Source organism: Phodopus roborovskii, unplaced genomic scaffold (genome assembly GCF_943737965.1).
Source record: "Phodopus roborovskii unplaced genomic scaffold, PHOROB, whole genome shotgun sequence".
Classification (NCBI taxonomy): domain Eukaryota; kingdom Metazoa; phylum Chordata; class Mammalia; order Rodentia; family Cricetidae; genus Phodopus; species Phodopus roborovskii.
In genome coordinates this window covers 203,168-224,417 of record NW_026126448.1, presented here as the reverse complement: position 1 = coordinate 224,417, position 21,250 = coordinate 203,168, and the positions used below count along the sequence as shown (strand labels likewise).

The window sequence follows — 21,250 nt, the reverse complement described above, 5'->3', positions numbered from 1 at the left end:
TGACCCAAGTTCCATCCCCGAGATCCATACAAGTTGTTCTCTGAACTTCACACACGCATGCTGCACACACCTCCCCCACGGCTACACACAAATAGCTGAACAAAATGTCATAAATTTTTTTCATAAGAGAGGAGAGCAAGTGGTGGGTGAGCCAAAGGTTTAATGACTGTGGGGCAAGGGGGAGGGGCCGTCTTTAAAAGGAGCCAGATGTTGGGGGGGTGAGCCCAGGTTGCTTCCCAGCCCCCCTCAGCCTCTCCCCAGGGCCCCAAGGTCCTCTGAGTCAGCCTTCCTCTTGCTTTGAAGATAAAAGTAAAGTTTCCGGGGCGGCAGTGCTGGGAAGGTGTGTCTCACTTGAGAGTGGATTTTGAGCTGGCTGCATTGGCCCTTTGGATGGGGAGTGTGCTGGTAGTTGACACAGCAGCTTGGATGTCTTTGCCAGGAAAGATCCCCAAACCCTGGAGGGCCCCAATGTCATACCAGCTCTGGCTGGGAGCCAAAAGGCAACTGGAGAGCCTGCAGTGCCGCGCCCTGGTCACCTGCTCCCCAGTGCTCCTGCCACAGCTGCACTGGCTTTCCTTTGCCCTTTTAATGAGTGGGAGATGAAGAGTTAACCAAGGCTCACCCCTGCACACAGTAGGCTCACACCAAACAGTAGATGTCTTTTTTAAAAGACTCTTTGAGCTTGTGCCTGAGTACTTCTTAGATGCTAGGTGCCTATCCCGTGGGCAGCTCTCTGGTGCTGGGGATGTCTCCATCTGCTGAACACACCCAGCAGACAGATGAACAAGCCCCAGTATTCCCCAGCCTCCATGTAAGCAAAGCCGTTCAGGTCCCTGCCAACTACTACTCGAGTGGTACCAGTTTCCACTTGACTACTTCTCATCCTTTTCTAAGACACTCTGACTGGACTCCTTCCCAGCATCTCTTCCCCACCTTTCCCATCTGCCTTTCCTCTGCTCAGTGTGTCAGGGAGCTTGCCTGGGGCTGCCCTACAGCAGGCTGATGGCTTCCTGAGTCTTTATGTGTGTGTGTGTGTGTGTGTGTGTGTGTGTGTGTGTGTGTGTGTGTGTGTGTGTGTTCCCGTCTACATCCCCCTAGGGCTGCAGTGCAAACCACACTGAGACTCTGTGGCTTAGTGAACCCACCAGTTCATGACGCATTGTGATTTGTGGGTTGGAAGCTTGGACAAGGCTGGGCAGAGCTCTGCAGGGCGGTTCATCTGCCCTGTGGGGTCCAGGTGGAGGTTAATAGGTGGTTTTAGCTTGTGTGTGAGCTCACTGGGGTCTAGTATGGCTTCAGTAGCATTGTGGTGGGCATGGCTTCAAGGTTGGGCTTTACTGGGAATGTCATTCAGAGCACCCACATGGGGATTCTTTGTTGTGACAACCATATTTCTTACCTGGCAGCTAAGTTCTAGGAGGTCTTGGAGGTGCTGTAAGCTTAGCTTCCCATGACCTGGTCTTGGAGGCATTGGTTGAAATGTCACTTACGGTGACTCAGACCTAGGGGAGAGGATTAAACTCCACCTCCTAAATCCTTATACCCTTTAACCTACTGCAGGTGTAGAGTTCTGGGACTCTCAGATGCCAGTATGTGCTGGTGGTTATTTTTTGCAGTTGTGTAGCCCCTTTTCAATAGTGGGGTACAAATCAGAACTTCGATACATTCAGCGAGCATTTAACAATAACTGGAAATTTAAAAAAAAATTTTATTTTGTGTGTATTGGTGTTTTGCCTGTGTATATATCTGTGTGAGGATGTTGGATCCTGGAATTATAGACAGTTGTGAGCTGCCATGTGGGTGCTGGGAATTGAACCCATGTCCTCTTAACTGCTGAGCCATCTCTCCAGCCCCTCTAGAAAATTCTTGGTCCCTTTCCTTGCTCATTTCTTTTCTGGGATTCCCAGACTCAGTACCTTTACTTCTCCCTCACTTCACGTCCTGCCCCTCCTTATCTCTGACTGTAAGCATGGACTCAGCCACCAGTGCTGCTGCTAGCTGGACCTCTGAAATGCCCTGGGCCAACCCTGCCAGGTGTCATTCCTTCCTGCTGGCAGCACTGAGACCCCACCTCATTCCGAGGGTCTGTCTTCCTTCTTCTCTCTCTCTCTCTTTCTACACACACACACACACACACACACATCCATGCCCAGTGTGGAGAGATCCGAAAGGCAGGTCCCATCTCTCCACTTACAGACTCTAGCTCTTCGGGTCAAATCTACACTCTGGGGATCTGCCCAGTCTTGGGCCACGTGGACCAGGCTGCCCTCCTGGCTTTTCACCCACCGCCCTCTGACGTCACAACTGTCCTCTTGGGACTTTGTATCTTCCCTTCTTTAGAAACCCCCTCCATGACTTTCATAATTGCTCATTCTCATTCATTCATGCATTTAGTCAGATCTCAGCAGGAACCCTCCCCCATTACTGCCTCAAACTGGAGAATTACCTTCTGCCTTCATCACAGTCCCCTGTCTTTCCTTTCCTGTCTTTCTCTTTTCTTTTTGAGACAGGGTCTTAAGCTTCGTAGCCGAGACTGAACTTGATCCTCCTGCCCCCATCTTCCAAGTGCTGAGATAATATCACAACTGTTTTATGCAAGGCTAGGGATCAAACCCAGGGCTTCCAGAATACCCAGCAAGCTCTCTAGCAGCGAGCCACACCCCTCGCTCTGTGCTTTATTTCACTCTTTAAATGATCTTGTCTCTTTTTGCTTGTCATGAGAGAACAGACTCTTCTCTACAGTGCTCGGTAGAAATGAATGGGAGCCCCTCTCCTCCCCAACAGGGTTTTTTTTTCTGTGTAGTTTTGGAGGCTGTCCTGGAACTAATTCTGTTGGCCTCAAACTCACAGAGATCTGCCTGCCTCTGTCTCCTGAGTGCTGGGATTAAAGGCACATGCACCACCACTCAGCCTGAAGAGGAGTTTTTGTTTTTGTTTTTCAAGACAGGGTTTCTCTGTGTAACAGGCCTAGCTGTCCTGGAACTAGCCCTGTAGACCAGACTAGTATTAAAGGCATGCCCCCACTGCCCAGGCCTGAATGGGAGTTTTAGCAGAGATAAACAGCATTGACTGTAGAGCTGGTTTCTTTCTAACTGTCCACCTGGCATGCTGTTGACCTTACATCCTCCCTGGAACCCTGTAGGCCTGGTTTTTAGCCAGCCCTGTCACTCAGCTAGAGGCCTGAGCCCAGATCACGCATAGCCTGGTGCCATCCTGTTCCTCCATCCAGCCTGTTGTCTGTCATATCTGGATTCCTGCTCACAGAGCTGGGCCTCAAGCAAAACCCCAGCCTGGGGCTCCCTCTTCTGCACTGAGTTATTCCTTTCTCCCCTCTCCCACCCTACTAGGGTGGAAGGCCTCAGCCACCACAGGGCCACGCTTTGGTTAACAGCAGGAGTTAACCACAGTTGAGTTTGTGGACAGATGACATCATGAGGCTGTTTTCACATAAACAGCTATTAAGCTAGAGCCAGCCCTGCACACAACCAACTTAAAGCAAGGGGACAGTGACAGATACACTGAAATGCAGGCAGATGAAGCCAGCCTTTTCCAGGGTCCCAACCTTTGAGGCAGCTACCGATGGCCAGGCCCCTCTCTGTTCCAGCCATTTGAGACAGTGCTGAGTGGAGAAGGAGCGCAGGGCTGCACGGGAAATGCCCCTGGGCTCCATGCTGGGTACTGGCGATGCTTGGGCCCTGCACAAATGCAAAATACTGAAGTAGTTTATTGTGGCTCGGGAGGCTTCTCCCAGTCCCTGGCCCACCTTGTTCCCACTGACCCCTGGCTGCTTTCTAGTGATCACAGACTTTGATTCCAGGAGTCTGCTTCCCACCCAAGGCCCTGGAGCCTTCCTAGAACTGGGTGGCATGTCGTTCTGGCAGTCATGGAGTGTGGGATGCCTGTGAGGACCAGACTGTCCTGTCCAGCCATGATTCTCAGTTGAAATGAAGCCCTCGTGTCGACAGGCTTTGTGTTCCACTGGTAGTGCCGGGAGGAAGAGAGGATGTTATGGTCACAGGCCTAGCTGCCTTCGAAGCGTTCTCTGCTTCCTGGCCATTCTCAGCAGACATCTTACCCCTGGGACCTGTGGGCCTAGGCTTCTTAACAACACAACGCACTACAGTTTGGGATGCTTCCCGTGAGTCAGGTTCTGGTCTAAGCACCCTGGCTCCTTCCTATGATACTAGTGTTTGCATTTTATTGATGTGAACAGTGAGGTTCAGAGTGGCTAAAGTTATGGCTCAGTGTTCTCCATCGAACAAGACGCAGGGTCACGTCCAGAGGACTGAGAGCCACAGCCCTCTTACCAATCACCCCCACACCTGTATTTGTCTTTCTTCTCTTTCTGCCTTTCTGTTTTCCTTCAGCAAGCTTTTCCTGTGGCTCAGGTTCCTCTTACACAGTGTGGGGAATATGTGGGGGCCAGGACAGGTCAAGACTATTTTGTAGCCAATCAACTCCCCTGCGGCAGGGGCTGGAAAGGCACCTGAGATGTAGGGGTGCACGGTCCCTGCAGAGCAGCTTCTGTCAGGGTTGCCTGGCCCTGCTTGGTGTCTCTTACCGGCAAAGAGTGACAGGATGTGTTCAGTTGGTAATCGTGAGGCTTGCTTCTAACCGCTCTGCAATGCTTCTTGGGAATGGTTTCTTAAACACAGAGGAGAACTAAGTTGGGTTGAGCCGGAGGAGGCTGGGTAGGGGGTGGGGGTGGGGGTGGAGAGGACAAAGTGGCAGGAGAGTTTCCATGCCTGAGGGGTGGCAGAAGGGGCCCCACTTGCTGGGGGAAGGCCTGGACACCATCCCTTAGCAGGGTGGAGTCTGTAGGGCCTAGAGAGCAGCTGGAGGGGCCCAGCCAGGCTGCCAGCTTCCTGGGGCAGGAAGTCTTAGCTGCCCGGAATCTCTAAAGCTGTGAGAAGCTCAGGTCCAGGAATGTGTGGTGTGGCGAGAGGACCAGGAGGGGCCTCTTTCCCGTCCCTGCTCTCTCCCTCTCTCTGTAGTTGTTTTGTTCCCCTCGTCTCTCTTTTCTTTCCCTCTACCCAGTCTTTCCTTTTCTCTCTCTGATTGTGCGCCCTGCCTCGTAACCGTTTTGTCTTTTTCTTCCCCTTCCCTCTTCTTCTCTTTTCCTCTCCAGAAGGAATTGTGATATCTGTGGCTGCTGTGCCCCACTCCAGGGTAAACAAGGTGGCTTGCAGGATGGCAGGGTCTGGGCCCATTGCCTGGCTTCCCGTTGCCATGGTAACCCAGAGGCAGGGACAAGCTGCATTCTTGGCTGTGTAGTGGGGAGGGTGTAAAGGGTTCTTGTGGGGGAGAAGCCAGGCGTTTTCTCTACAGCCCCCCTCCCGAGTGGCCCACCTCAGTGCCAGCCAGGCACTGGAAGAATTGGGGGATGTCAGTGGGGTTTGGGCCGGGTGTGTTCAGAGTGGCTCTTGGGACACACAGTGGAGTCACTTGGCATTTAGGTCAGACTGCTTGTGCTCAAGACATTCTAGTCTCTTTCTAGGGGTGGGCAGTGGCAAACAGCCTGAGGCAGGAGGCCCACAGGGAGGCGTGTGGAGGAAGAGGGCGGGAGATGGAAGGACTGGACAGTACAACGGTTTACAGAAGGGAGGGAGCCCTCTGTGTCTGGGGCAAGCTCGCTCATGCCACATGTGGTGGGTCACAACACTGGACCCGAGCAGGGTGTGTCTAGCTGATGTGAGGTGTCCTCTCATTCTCCAGAACTGCAGATGGACAAAGTCATTTCCAGCATTTTCCTCCCTGGTGATGGGCCAGTGGACAGTGTTTCAGAAAGCGTTTTGATCTGGGTCCTGACACCAACAGTGTCGTTGCAAGAGGACATGAGGGGACACTGGGAGGAGGCTCAGGATGCAGGTGTGGGCGCTGGCCTGGCCTGCCTGTGGTCATATCAAATGCCCAGAGACAGAAATGACTGTCCTGTCTGCTAGGTGGAAGTTAGCACAGCACAGCTACACAAGTCCCAATCCTATCTCTATTGGCTGTGTGATCATCTGTATTCATGTGCCATTTGCTTATTCCTCTTGAGCCTCTGTCTTCTCATCTGTAAAATGGAACAGGACACTCAGCTATTAGCTATTAGGGCTGTGTGAAGATTAAAAAAGTAAATGTAGCAGGGTATGGTGGATGGAAGTCTGTAATACCAGCATGTAGGAAGCTAGTTTAAGACTAGCCTGGGCTACATAGTACGTTTGAGATCAGCCTGGACCACAGAATGAGATCCTTATCTCAACAACAACAACAACAACAACAAAATGTCCTTAAAGGAGGGTAGTTATTCTCGGTCTCACCCGTACCTCACTACCTCAGCTACCCATTCCAGTTTTATGAACTGAGGAGTCTGAGTTCACAGGGTGAAATACTTGCTCACATTCCACAGGCTGTAAGTTCTGGTACATTGTAGGCACAGTGCCCAAACAATGCAGAGAAGTTGGAGCGAGCAGGGATGCTGTCCAGGGGAAAGCTGGATTCTGGCCACTCAGCCCCCCTCCCCATGATGCTACTTCTTGCCTAGTCTGTCTTTCATCTGGGTCAGCAGCCCCCTTAGACCTCTTACTGGGCAGGCTGACCCAGCCTGGTGGCAGGCCCTTGCACCAATAGAGGCCAGAGCCTCTATTGATTGGTGGAGACCTTTGGTTACATCCCTCATTCCCCTCATTCACACCCAGGTCAGCCCTGCTAAGTCTTTTGAGTCTCATTTTACAGACAAGGAAACTGACCCCTGGGGCTTCTGGGTGGCTGTTGAGCAAAAGAACCACTAAGTGGACAGAAGGCAAGCAAGGTTCCCAGCCCCCCCCCTCCCAGGGTTGGGCTGGATTAGACTCAAATGCCATCCAGACTCTAGAATCTTCTCCACATTCCTGTTTCCCAAAGTGGGAGATGGGCTGTTGAGCTCTGATGTCTATCCAGCAACTCCTCACTCTCCATACTCTTCCACATAATGACCCCCCCAACACACACACACACACACACACACACACACACACACACACGCACACACACACACACACACGCACACACACCACACACGGCACTTTACTGTGAGTGAAGTGCCTGTGGTTTCCAAGATCTGTGTTGATGCTCACAACACCTTGAATGGAAATGGATACAGGCATGTCTGTTCTCCGGAAGACGGTCCATACAAAAGAAAAGTATAAAACTGTGTTTAGATTTTTGTACCTAACGCGCTGCTGGAGGTATCAGATAGGTAGGCTACAGCAGAGAGCAAATGCTACAGCCTTATTGAAAGTTAACTTACTGTAGTGTTAGCTTTGGGGCTGGTGAAGGAGGATACTGGTCTGCTAGGTTAGTCACATGATCCTAGAGGCTTCCTGGTAGTTATGGGTATGTTGGGTCAAGTGTGGAGGTGACTGAATGGCCTTGGGAAGGACTGTTGATAACCCTAGCACTGAGACAAGAGGAAAGCCAAGAGTGTGAGGCCAGCCTGAGCTACAAAAGGAGACTCTGTCCTAACCTATCTCCCTAGCCCCTGAAAGGAGCAAAAGCAATTCAAGATAGGTTTGCTCCATTTCTCCACAGTTACAATGTTCGACTGCCAAGGTCACACCGTCTTCAGGATGTTCAATATAGAGACAGCTTCTTTGAGAAGTTCAATTCACAGGAAACAACTCTGACAATTTGTCTAAAAAACTGCTGGCTTTGCTCATTCATTTGAGACCTAGGACGGAGACCTCCCATGTCTGTTTCCCCACTGATATTTCCCAATAGGTGTGATTAATTTCTAAGCACCTCTCAGCATCAAGATGCTAGATAAAGGCTGTAGGTAGACCAGTAGGAGGCATAGCCTCCAGTCTTGGCTCCTTGGGGAGGATGTAGGACCTCTCTGGGCTCCAGTACATTTTGTCAGTGAAAGCTCTTCCAGTACTTGTCCATGGGTCAGACAATGTATGTGTGAGATCGCATTCAGACTATATCCCTGTTCTTGATCTGGTCTTCTACCAGCTCCTTGGTGGGCCTGGGCAGTTCTAGTGACTAGGTGATGCTAGGCATCAGATTACAGATGAGGTTATTTTTATCCTTGGGGCGGAGGGAGGCAGATGATGTTCTGCTGTGTTCTAGAATGTTCTGCGTTCTTCCTGTTTGTGGTTGGTATTAATTGGAATTGGGAACCCACTGAACAAACTCTTGTGTTTGCTTCCCAGCAAGCCAGGCTTGCTTCCTAGGTCCTGTGAGAACCAGGAGTCGAGAGAGGATTTTTGCTCTGTGTCTTTTTTTCTTTAATATTCCCACAGTTAAATAATAGTGTCACCATGAGAGCAGTGTTGAAGTGAGGTGTTCATACCTTGGAGGCCTGGGCAGGAGGTTCTTCCTGTAGGGAAGCCTTTCATGGCTGGAAAGTCTTGACAATTTGTCCAAGGGCCATTTGAAAGATAAGGAAAGTGAATCTACAGAGCTAATGACCCCATTCCGCAGACTCCCAACATGCTCCAGGTGTCATGCCGGCACGATCTGTTCTCTGCTTCCCCAGCTGTGTGTGTGAGCATGTGTGCAGGTGGACAGGGGCCAGAGGTCAATGTGCTGCGTCTCCTTCATATTGCTCTCTAGCATATTTGTTGAGACAGGGTCTCTAACTGAACTTGAAGCTTGGATTACCTGTATTTTCTGAGGACTTATTTGGATTTCTTTGAAAAATTAAAAAAAAAAATGTTGGGATATACTAGGAGTAGGAGGGCTCAGACATTAGGTGTTTCTGATTAACTTTAAAAGTTATTGTAATTGGGCTGGAGAGATGGCTCAGAGGTTAAGAGCTCTGGTTACTCTTCCAAAGGTCCTGAGTTCAATTCCCAGCAACCACATGGTGGCTCACAGCCATCTGTAATTGGGTCTGGTGCCCTCTTCTGGTGTTGAAGCAGACATGTAAGCAGAGCATTGTAAACACAATAAATAAATCTTTAAAAAAAAGTTATTGTAATTTATGTGTACATAGGTACACATGTAGGTTTGTGCATGTATGAATGCTCATGGCAGTCGGAAGAGGGTGTAGTTTCTCTGGGGCTGGAGTTATAGGCATTTGTGAGCCTTCTGAAGTGGGTTCTGGGAGCTGAGCTTTGTGATGCTCTTCTGCAAGAACATCCCACACTCTTCACTACCGATCAATGTCTCCAGACCCTCTGTTCAACTTTCTTCTCAAGGAAATGGTCTTCTGCAGGTATTCAACACTCTACATTCCTGCCAGGACTCTAAGGGGTCCTGTCTCCATATCCTGGCCCATACTCATTTCCCATGATTTTGTTATTTTTTGAGACAGTGTCTGTCTTCATTACTTTTCCATTACTGTTGCAAAAACACCGTGACCAAGGCATCTTATAAGAGGAAGCATTTAACGGAGGGGCCTGCTAACAGCTTCCGAGGGGGAGTCCATGACCTTCATGGTCGGGAGCATCACAGTGGGCAGTGATGCACGGGACTGCAGAAGTAGCTGGGCTTACATCCTTGTGTGCAAGTAGGAGGCCAAGACGAGAACATTAACTGGGAATGGCGGGGGCTTTTGAGACCTCAAAGCCCACCCCCAATGATATACCTCCTCCAACAAGGCTACACCTCCTAGCTCTTCCCAAACATCCCACCAATGCTGTGTGTGTGTGTGTGTGTGTGTGTGTGTGTGGTGGGGTGGGATATGACAACATAGAACAGGCATTCAAATATATGAGTTTATGGGGCCATCCTCACCCAGACCGCCCCAGTTACCCGTGTACCCCAGGTTGACCTCTTTACTTGCCATCCCCTGCTAGAGCAGTCTGAGTGCTGGGATCCCAGGCGTGCACCTCCACTTTGAGCTCCTCTCTGTGACTTTGAGTTTAGCTGTCCGAGTGGGCTCACTAGCCTCAGGCTTTTGGCAGATGCAGAAACTGAGATGAGAATGACCTGCTCAGGTCTCGTGGGTTTGATGCGCTGAGAGCCATTCGTATTCAGGCCAAGAGGCCAAGAGGCAGGGCTGAGGACCCCAGCTGAGGCTGAGAGAAAGAGAATGCTTGTCCCTAGCTTAGCCTTTCCTTTCCTTCTTCTACATATTGAGGTCAGGCCTCTCCCTACCCCAAGCCAGTGGAGCACGGTGAGGGCTCAGAGGCACAGGCCCAGCAAGCCCACTTGCTGCACATTTAGCAGCCCGATCACTTCCTGTCAGCCTTTGGTGTGGGACCCAGGGCCCTGGGCTCTGTTCCCTTCTTTGTCACTGGCTGGCTGTGTGACTTGGGGTATATTCTTGACTTCTCTGAGTCTCTGCCCTTTACCTCTAGGGCCTGCAGAAATGCTCATGACCCTTTGCTAGTGGTCCTGGGATGACTAAAGCACTCCCACATGCAGCTGCACAGAAGCCATGTTCCAGGGTGCATGCTCTGCTCATCAGTAGAGGCAGATGCTTTGCAAGGTAGAGAATGAGAATATGGAAACACCTGCCATGGGCCCTGACACTTGAGCTGACACAGAGATGTTTAACCTGGGTGAAAAAAAAAAAAAAACCAAAAGAAACAAAAAGGAAAGGAGAGGACAAGACTGCTCCTAGGTGTGGTGGAGGAGAAAGTTTAGTGTAGGTATCTGGAGAGCATTGCCAGATGCAGGGACATCTGGGAGAGTCCACAGCGGACATGGCCAGACTGAGCTGGGCCATGTGGTGGGGGAGGGGAGGAGAGAAGAGAGAGAGGAAGAGAGGAGCCAGGTGCAGCAGCCAGGAGGCTGAGGGTCCAAAAGGGAAGGGAGGTGCAGGTAACCAAAATGTCTGGATTATATATGGAGAAGCCTCTGGGAGAAGGGCAGCTCAGCTCCTGGGCTTCAGAGTTCAGGGTAGAGGGCGTGTGTGTGTGTGTGTGTGTGTGTGTGTGTGTGTGTGTGTGTGTGTGTGTGAGCCAGCTTTGATATGTTAAATAGGCACCTCAGCGATTGTCCTAGTTTTGAAACTTAACATAACCCAAAAGCACTAGTTCATTTCTCAACCCTTCCAACTCTTCAGACTTGAAAAGTACGGTGCTAGCTAGCACACTGTACCTAGACGTAGCATCCAGATGCTTGCTTGGGTCCTGGGGGAAGATGAAGTTGTAATCTGTTGTTATAGACCTCAGGAAGCCAGAGGAACCATTCTCTGGGCTCATTCCTTCCAATCGCTCTTTTACCCAGGGCTGGAAAACACAATACCTACCTTTTTGTGTGGTCTGCTGGGAGCCTCCTTTCAGCCATTTCTCCCTTACCTGGTTTCTTAACTTGAGTTGTTTACATTCTTGTTCTCAGTGTGTGTTCTCTGGGGCAGCCATTAGGTCACTGGGATGAGTCTGACATCCATTAGTAAGAGCTTATGCACTGTAGTTTGTGTGTGTGTGTGTGTGTATGTGTATGTGTGTGTGTGTGTTCCTTTTGGGGAAGATGGTGCTGTTTAGTGTGAACAGAGCTTTGGAATGTTGACAGATGTCCTCGGCTTGCTGATGGGTCCAGTGGCTGGGAGATTGTCCTGGCAGCACCCGGCTCCCTGAGAGGCTGGGGCCATGGCCTGCTTAGTGAGGACAGCATCCAGTTTAGGCAATACCATTACATGGCTCAGTGCAGCTAGCTTCAGACAATGAGGCCTTTCATGGGGCCTGGCTGATGGCTCCCAGGGTAGACCAAAGAGTTCTCTCCCCACCTTCTTGTGGGATGCCCTTCCAGCCCCTCACATGGCCTTGTGAGAGACAGGACGATGGGGGAGGGGAGGAGGAACTCTAGCTGCAGTCTGTGCCTGGGATTGAAGCCCTTCTCTGTGGCCCAGTGGTCCATAGATTGCTGGTGTTTCAGATTCTTCTAGCATCCCTCCCAGAAGGATGGTAATTAGGCCCCACCACACCCCCAGTTACCCTGTGGACCTGCTGAGTTCATGGTAGAAAGGACAGCTTCTCCTAACTTAGTTTCAGAAGTCTGACTCAGTTTCACAGTGTCAAAAGTAAATGCTCACTCAATAAATGTTCTCCATGGATGGATGGGTGCCAGGAGTGTTACATGTTTGATGTCCTTCACTGTCAACCCCAAGGTAACCCTTGGAGGCAGGTGTTATGATCCTATTTCTTTTCTTTTTTGAGACAGGGTCTTTCTATGTAGCCTTGACTGTCCCTGGACTCTCTATGTAGACCAGGCTGGCCTAGAATTCACAGATATTTGCCTGCCTCTGATCCTATGTCTGTGGACAAGGAATTGGAGGCCTAAAAGGAGGTTGGACAACTTGCCTGAGATTGTACAGGTTCATTATGTAACTACACTTGAACCCAAGCCAGGTGACCTCAACACCTGTTTCATGAGTTGCCTCAAAGCCTCCCAGGCCTGCACCTCCCTCCAGGGCACTCATCTCCCTTGCCCTAGGGCTGCTGCTCTAGAATGGGCCCATAGACACTGCTCTGTCTGCCCTCACTAGCCGCTATAAGCCATTCCCCCCTCCAGGGCGTTTCAGGATTGAAAGGGACCCCGTTGGGTCGGTCTTGAGGCCCCCGATACCCTCTGTCTCCTTATGTCTCTACCCAGAATTCTCCTCCCTGCTCCTCCTCCTCCCCGCTCCTCCTCCTCCCCGCTCCTCCTCTTCCCTGCTCCTCCTCCTCCCTGCTCCTCCTCCTCCCTGCTCCTCCTCCTCGCTGCTCCTCCTCCCCCTGCTCCTCCTCGCTGCTCCTCCTCCTCGCTGCTCCTCCTCCTCGCTGCTCCTCCTCCTCGCTGCTCCTCGTCCTCCCTGCTCCTCCTCCTCCCTGCTCCTCCTTCCCCCTGCTCCTCCTCCTCCCTGCTCCTCTTCCTCCCTGCTCCTCCTCCTCCCTGCTCCTCCTCCTCCCCGCTCCTCCTCTTCCCTGCTCCTCCTCTTCCCTGCTCCTCCTCCTCGCTGCTCCTCCTCCTCCCTGCTCCTCCTCCTCGCTGCTCCTCCTCTTCCCTGCTCCTCGTCCTCCCTGCTCCTCCTCCTCCCTGCTCCTCTTCCTCCCTGCTCCTCGTCCTCCCTGCTCCTCTTCCTCCCTGCTCCTCCTCCTCGCTGCTCCTCCTCCTTGCTGCTCCTCCTCCTCCCTGCTCCTCCTTCCCCCTGCTCCTCCTCCTCCTCCCTGCTCCTCTTCCTCCCTGCTCCTCGTCCTCCCTGCTCCTCCTCATCCCTGCTCCTCTTTACTGAACTGCTGCTGTCCTGCTTCTTTCCTTGCAGCCTCACACACCTCAGCCCTCCCTTCCTCCTTTAGGGCTGGGTGTGAGGTCCCTTTCCTGTCTCCCTTCCACAGGTGGTTGTTTGGCACCTGCTCTGTGCTTGGCCGGGTTCCTCTCCTTGCCCTGATGGGGTGGCAGCACAGCATGGTCAGTGCTGTGGTGGAGACAACAGGAGAAAGGGGAGGAGAGGCCGGGGCAGGTATAGGGTTGTAACAGCAGGGGAACAGAGCTGGAGTGAGAAGGCGCTGTGAGGAGCCTGTGTAATTCGGAGCCGTGAGGACAGCTGCTGGACTTAGTGACTTGGGGACTTGCGGTGGCTGGATCTCGGTCCCGACAGCAGTGGAGAGTCATCCAATAGTCTTGAGAAAGGCACGTGCCTGGTAGGGCTACTCTTTAGGGAGGACAGAGTACCACAGGGAGGCCTGTGGGGGGGCAGCAGCATGGACACCTGATTAGGTCTCCCTGGGAGGCAAGGCGTAGCAAGTGGCCATGGCTGTGGCTGTGGCTGTGGCTGTGGGGTTTGTTTTAGTCTGAGAGTGGCCAATAGAGTGTGGCGGCCTGAGGCCAGGGTGTGGAAACATGGACAGTTAGAAATGCAGGGCCAGAGTGGGCAGGGAGTGGGCTGCACCAAGCATGTAAGGAATTGGGATCACCGGGACTTGGCTACTTGCACCATGGAGGAAATGGAGGGGAAGCTGTTGTCAGGTTGCCTAGCAGCAGCCTGGCTCATGAGGGCTTCTATTGGCTCTTCTTTTAGGTGACATTGGGCAGCCTTTCCCTTCGTGTCTCATCTCTCACTGTAGAGGGTTTGAGCAAAGTGGTTTATTCTGCTGTGACCCAATAGGTCTGTGATGGGACACATGGCCATGGCATGGTCAGCTGGGGCCTAGGTCAGGACTCAAATCTGACCAGGTTTGGGGTGGCCAGGGGCCAGTGCCTGGCATAGCTGCAGTCTGGGAAGTCCTGTTTCTGACCTCCACATGCCCGCCCTTCCTGTCAGCTGTCTTGGCCCTGCTTGGCTGGCCCTGACTCCATCCCAGGCTTCAGCTCTCCTGGGAGGAGTGGCCATGCTCCAGAGTCCCCATTGGCTGAAGCTTCCCTGCTGCACACATCCCTGCCTCCTGCTGGCTGCCTTCCCATCTTGACTGCTGGAACTGAGCTCAGGGAGAGTGGAGTCTGAGGCACTTCTGTGATAGCAACTGGAGGCCCTGATCTTGCTGCCTGGGCATCTAGAAGGTTCTAGGAGCTCCTAACCATGAGAATGGTGTGGGAAGATGGAACCTACCTGCCACACCCAGAATGCTAAGCCGCCTGTATCAACATCTATGCAGACTCCTCCCCCCCCCCCCCCCAGCCAGTGCACAGTCAGGCTGGAGATGCCTTTGGCAGTTGTTTCCATGGTGATGGACCTGGCCGCTTGAATGTAGCAGCCTTCAGGCAGCCTTTGAGAGCCTGAAAGATGGGCAGCTGTCATCTGATGACCCCCACCCTGGCCAAGAGTTCCTAGGCCTGCTGCCTTCTTCTCCCCTTGAGGCCTTGCACCCAGCACTGTGCCTTGCACCGAGGAACTCTTGGAAGAGGCTTCATCTCTGGGAGGCACAGCAGCTCTGGATCGGACAGACTTGGTCCGTCTCTTATCACTCTAGGAGTCATGGGCTTTGGACAAGAGCCAGCTGTGTCCTCATCCCATAGCTGAAGTAGGCTCACACCTGTCACTATCATGTGACAGGGGGCCCTGGAGGCAGTGTGTATAGCCTGAAGGAGGTCAGGTCACAGTCAGACCCTGGGGCATCAGCTGGGTTTTTTGGCTCCAGCCTCAGTTTCCTTGTCTGTGACATGATGTTAGGAGAGCATAAAATGGAGAAAGAAATTAGATTACCACATGTGAGCCCCCGAGAGAGTATGCAGCACGTAAGTGCTGTGTCAACAGGCAGTGACTGTGACCCCCGCTGCACAGTCAGCATTGGCCACGAGGACTGGAACGCAGTGCACGCTGCCCCCTTCACCCGTTTTCCCAGCTCTCGAGAACACTTCTGACTAGGGGGGCAGATAAACCGAGATGGGACAGTAGGTCTCCTGTCAGAGGGGCTACCAGGCACGTTCCCCCTTCTGCCTGCAGAGCAGGAAAGGGTGCTCCAAGCTTGAAGCCCCCCTTCTCGTATGTGGGGTGTAGAACTTTCTCTGTTGGCTCTTCAGCTGGGTCAGGTGACCGGCAGTGACTACCTGGAACTCCGTGGTCAGTAGATCTGAATGCTGAAGCACTGGCTGAGGTACTCCTTCTGAGGTCCTCAAGAAGGGGAGAGCCTCAGAAGGGGGTCTGTGGGCCTGTGGGATGAAGTCGGAGCCATGCTTGAGACACTGTTTTGGGAGCAATTCCCAGGCTCCACTGACCTAGGCCGCCCAGCATAGGAGGTGGATGAGGTCTTCCTTATATCCCTTCCCTGCGCCCAACCCCGGGCCTCACTGTTCTTTTCGTCCATATAACTTTTAATTGTTTGTTGAGAGAAACTACTGCTTAGCCCAACACTCACTCGTCATCACTCGGGAACACAGGTCAGCCATGAACATCTGTGGCGCTCAGTCCAAAGATTTCTTCACCATTCTGAAATCATGTCTCACTTTGAGAGCAGCCTTCCTTGTCTCTTCAAAAGTCTCTCATGGAATCCTAATTCCTGTAGACGTCTGCATACGCCGTCTTTCTTGCTTCAGCCGCACCAAACTCACAGGGAGCTGCGACTCCCAGGGCCACAGTGCATGTGCCAACAGTAGCAACTGCAGACGCTTGGCCGTGCATCCGAGGTCTCAGCACTGCACTGGAAGTCACCGTAGTGAATGTCCACTACACCAGCATCCCTTCTGGTTCTCACAGAAAGTGATCTTCAGCATCAGTGCAGCCTGGCCACCCGCTTTTGCTTGGAGCACTTGTTCCATTTGTTTCCCAGTTTACTACTTTAAACCTTTTCATTATTTTAAAAGCAGGGTTTCACTGTGGAGCCCTGCCTGGCATGGGACTCTCTAAGTACTTCTGGCTGGCCTTGACCTGTGGAGGTGGAGATGTCTCAGCCTTCCAAGTACTGGGGTTAAAGGGTGTACTACCATACCTGGAAGTTAAACATTTTCAAGTGTGTAGTTCAGTGGGATCAACTGTGTTTATATTGGGTCCCCTTCACCACTGTCTCTAGAACTTTTCATCTTGTTTAACCAGAACCCACCCTCTGCTCACCCCATTAAGCAGTAGCTCAGTCCCAAGCCATCCCTACAAATATGATCCAAGGATGTCCTATGAGTGACTTCTAGTGTTTGTCCTTCTGTGACTGCTGTCTCAGTATAATGTCTATACCTTTCATTGAATTTTGAGAATATGTCAGAATTTCCTTCCTTTTTAATGTTGAGATAGAGTCATGGGACTCCATATATATTCCCGCTACATTTTGTGTTGTCTGTGTGAGTGCATATATGTGTTCAGGTGCGTGCGCACCAAAGGAAGGTATTGAGGGTCTTTATCCATCACTTTCCACCTGTTCCTCTGAGGCAGAGTTTTGCCCTGAACCCAGAGCTCACATTTGCTTGGCTAGGCTGGAAGCCCCAAGCCCCAGTGTTCCTCAGATCTATTGACTTTGGAGCTCTGGGTAGTCACTGTCAGTCATCTGTCACAGCTGGAGAACTAACGGAGAAGGTTCTGGAATCCACACATGAAAGGTGGGACTTCAAGCTTGGTGTACCCTTTCCTGTTCTCAGGCAGAATGGTCCCTTTCCCTCTCACGAGTGCCATACATTATTTCCCTCCTGGCTATGCTCACGTTGGGGCTAGGGTACAGGTGTTTTAGTTACTTTTGCTATGAAGAGACATCTTGACCAAGGCAGCTTAAGAAGGGTTTAATGGGGGCTTACAGTTCCAGAGGGCCAGTCCATGACCATCACGGCAGGGAGCATGGCAGTAGATAGACATGCATCGCACTGGAGCAGTAGTTGAGGCACAGCCATGATGCAGAGAGCTAACTGGGAACGGCATGGGCTTTTGAAACCTCAAAGCCTGCCCCAGTGACACACCTCCTCCAACAAGACCACACTTCCTGATCCTTCCTAAACAGTTCCATTGACTGGGACCAAGCATTCAAACATGAACCTGGGGGGGCATTCTCATTCCAACCATCACACTCCAATGCTATGTGGGTGCTGGGATCTGAACTCTGGTCCTCAGGACTCTGCAGCAAGTGCTCTTAACTGCTGTGCTATCTCTCTAGTCCCCTACCATCTTTTGTAGAGAGAAAGTCAAGAGTGAAACTGGTGACATGCCTATAATTCTATTCTTTTAAAGACTGAAGAAAAGAAAACGCTCAAAGCCAATCTGGGCTCCACAGAGAGACACTGAAGGAAAACTTTAAAAGTTGCCCATTGTCTGTCTGTAACAAGGAAGTAGGCACTTCCCTAAGAGGTGGCATTCCTCTGAAGTCTGAGAGCGTGGGCTGGAGGATCATGGGTCATGGTGGCCATCCTTGATTAGGCTGGTGGGAGGAGGGCCGAACTGCTTCTCCTCCGTACTTGAGGTGTCAGGGTTAGCAGGGCAGAGACATGCAGAATGCTGACCGTGTTGTCTTCTCCTGTCCCCAGGGCTTTGCCTCTATGTTCTCTAGTCGCACATCCCGGAAGTCCATCTCACATCCAGAGCACGGAGATGCCATGGCAGAGGGTGAGGAGTACCGGAACCCCACAGAGGTGCAGATGAGCCAGCTGGTGCTGCCCTGCCACACTAACCACCGTGGGGAACTGAGCATCGGACAGCTGCTCAAATGGATCGACACCACAGCCTGCCTGTCAGGTGATGCTCTGCTTCAGGCTCTCCATCATATCCCCACCGCTTGCCCTGTAGAACCTGGGTGGGGGGCCTCAGTTTACAAAGATGGTCTCTTCCTCTCTCATGGTCTCCATACTTGTTCCCCCTCTGGCCTTAGTTCCTGCTCATCCCTTGCCTCAAATCCTCTGTTCATCTAGTTGCTTGAGCAGCCTGTCCCTCTCCTCTAGTCTCCTAGCCCTGGGTGATGGTACCATGAAGATGTCCCTGTCTGCCTCTGCTGCAGCCTTAACCAAAGCTATTTCCCAATTGGCTGGGAGACTGTCAGGCTCAGAGACTGACTGTGAGTGTGTGTGATCCTCTCCACGCTGGCTTTTGTTACATTTCTGTTCTCCAGCCTCCAGGTCTAAAACAGTGACTTGGCTGTACCAGCAGGGATTGAGAGGCCCCTAGCCAGCCATGCGGTCAGGGAAAGGGCTCCAGAGGGGACGAAGGACTGAGGCAAGGAAGCAGAAGTGGGAAAAGAAAGATGGGCACTCTTGGTGGAGAGGTCTCTGGAAGAGGGACATATGTTTAGAGGCCTGTGTGACATGGGGAAGCTGCTAACATTTGGCTTTCTTCTCCCGAGCCAGCGGAGAGGCATGCTGGCTGCCCCTGCGTCACAGCTTCCATGGATGACATTTACTTTGACCATACCATTAGGTAAGTGGCCCTCTGACTTTACTACCCTCTTGGCCTGCCCATCTCGAGCACAGGGCCATCATCTCTGCCTCTCCACCTACCGGGCTGCGCGGTATTAGGAGCTGACTCCATTGACTGATGGCTTTGGAAGGTGGGATCTGGTGTCTTGGGGGTGGAACATCTTTCTGCAATTCTGTGGGGTAGCAGTGGGGTAGGAGTGGGCTGTTGCTTTGTGCCAGCAGGAGAGCTTTCTTGTCAGGATTCGGCCAGGGAAGTTGTCTCAGGTTTGCAGTTGGAAGGACTTCTCTGGGAGGGTCTGGAGGCCGAAGGCCAGCCGTGGAACATGCAGAGCTAACAGCTCAGGTTTCTGAAGTGTGTCGTGTGGTGCGGTGTGACTTTGGGTAGCCCAGATTCTCTCTCTGGGCTTGGTTTTCCTCACCTGTAAAATGGAAGGACTTGAATTTGACCAGGAAACACCTCTTTTATCTCAGACATTTCTTCATAGGCTCCTGGTCACCAGACTGTAGGGAGACGCCCTGACAAGGCACCAGGGCCCAGCCTGTGCTAGAAGAATGAGCCCAGCCACCCCTGGTTCAGATCCACTCCAGCTCTTACCCAGGCATTCTCTTTCTTTTTCAGTGTCTGTAAAGGTTAGAAAGCTTGTCATTACCTCCCATGCTTTGCCACTAATCCTTCTCCTGCTGGGACACAAGGAAGCTGCTGAGCCCTTGGCCTAGGACAGGCTTCACACAGAGCTCTTGCTCCTGGTCTACTCCTAGATAATGCCAGTGCACACAGGGTATCAAGTGCTAAGGGCTTATTCAGGGCTGCCAGGCCAGGCCCCCGGTGTGTGACTAACAAGGGCGATGTTTGGCCAGTCCCTGTACTCGTCAGTCACTACATACTCTGTATTAGTTAATGTGCTGGCTGATTTTATGTCAACTTGACCAAGCTGTCACAGGGGCCAGAAGAGGGGGTCAGATTTCCTGGAACTGGAGTTACAGGTGGTTGTGAGCTGCCCGGTAGATGCTGGATTTGAACCTGGGTCCTCTGGAAGAGCAGCCAGTACTCTTGACCACTGAGACATTCATTACTCGCATTTTCTTTTACTTTTACCTTTTGTTGTTGTTTGGGTACAGGGTTTCTCTGTTTATTCTTGGCTGTTCTGGAACTTGCTTTGTAGACCAGACATCTGCCTGCCTCTGCCTCCCAAGCACTGGGATCAAAGATGTTCACTACCACCACTGGGCTCTTTTCTAACTTTCGACCATGAAAACTTCCAAACACATGGACATTAGGACATGTCAGTGTTGCTAGGACCTGATAGTAGCTGCTTTGCTGTCTTGCTTTATCTACACATGGATACATGCATGTAAAAATACATCTTGCAGATAACACTTTCCTGCTTGAGTGTCAGTATTGCTGGAAACATTAGCAGTAATGACATGCCCAGCACTGTGAGCAGAGATCACTCACTGAGCCCCTGAGCTGACTAGCCAGGTGCTGGGCTGAGTCACCTGACCTCTCACCGATCCTTACGGGTACAGGCAGTCCCCACGCATTCCCAGAGGTATACATAGGAGAAGACAGACTCGGAGAAGTGAGGTGACTTGCCCCAGGTCACCAACTGGTGATATGATGGTGTGACAGTTGAAGCGGGGCATGGCAAACCTAGTCTTGTGTGGCCACACTGTGGCCTTGTGACTGACATGCCCCTTGGAACCGACACTTTCCAGGCTTCAGTCGGGGGCATGCTCTCTGTACGTTCATGAGCCAAGGTGCTGAGAGGTAAAAGGACCTCTTGAGGTCACAGAGAATGAGCTGGGACAGCTTTCCACCTTTTGCCCTCCTCATCCCCATAGCCCATCAGCTGTGCAGGCACAGGGCAAGCTAGCTGGCTCCCAGGAGATTTATGTGAACACGTGAAACATTCAGGGAAAGACAGGCTGGCTGCAGCTGGGAAGAACTGGGCTGGTTCTGTCAACACTGCCCATTTCAGTCCCTGCCCTGTTGCGTGTTAGTTGAGTGGCCTTGTTAGCCGGGTGACCTTGGATGAATGACTTAACTCTGATGTTCAGCCCCTCGAAACCCATCTCCAAGTGTGAGATTGCACACAGAGCACCTTGAAGTGCCCTGTTTCCTTGCTCACTCCTCTCTCCAGCCATGGGCACTTGGCAAGCCTCACCATTTAGGTCTCGTGCTGGCTGCCGCATGTGCTTGGTGTGTTGGTGAGCAAAACATATGCTCCCTGGGCTGGGATGTGACTCCCAGTGGAGCGTGTGGCTGCCCCGTACAGGCTCTGCCTTTTATGAAGCACAGAAATGCAACAGAAGAAGAGAGAGCAGAAGCCAGGGCCCAGTGTGGTTTAAGGACAGGGGAGGCAGAGGTCACACTGGAGGAGGAGTGTTGGGCGCTGTGGGGATAGGAGGGCTGCCCCAGGTGGGGAACTGTGGGCAAAATGAGGCCACGTCGCTCCTGGACAGTGGGGCAGAAGTGTAAAACCAGGCGCTCCTGGAAGCTGTGCATCTCCACCTGTGGGATGAGGGCTCGTGCCGCCCGCTGGCTTGGTGACATTGCAGATGTGACTGTGTTCTGGGGGTCTAAGTTATCCCCCATCTCTGA

The 21,250-nt window shown here is 52.1% G+C and overlaps 1 protein-coding gene across 2 annotated transcripts in view; it reads left to right on the top strand.

The window, feature by feature from the left end:
• Nucleotides 1-21,250, top strand: part of Acot11 (acyl-CoA thioesterase 11) — a 52,807-nt gene that overhangs the window by 12,538 nt on the left and 19,019 nt on the right. For both annotated transcript variants that reach the window (XM_051188361.1, XM_051188360.1), the window contains exons 2-3: nt 17,767-17,974; nt 18,580-18,649. In XM_051188361.1, coding sequence (XP_051044318.1) covers nt 17,779-17,974; nt 18,580-18,649 — 266 coding nt within the window. In that variant the 5' untranslated portion in view covers nt 17,767-17,778. The remainder of the gene's footprint in view (nt 1-17,766; nt 17,975-18,579; nt 18,650-21,250) is intronic.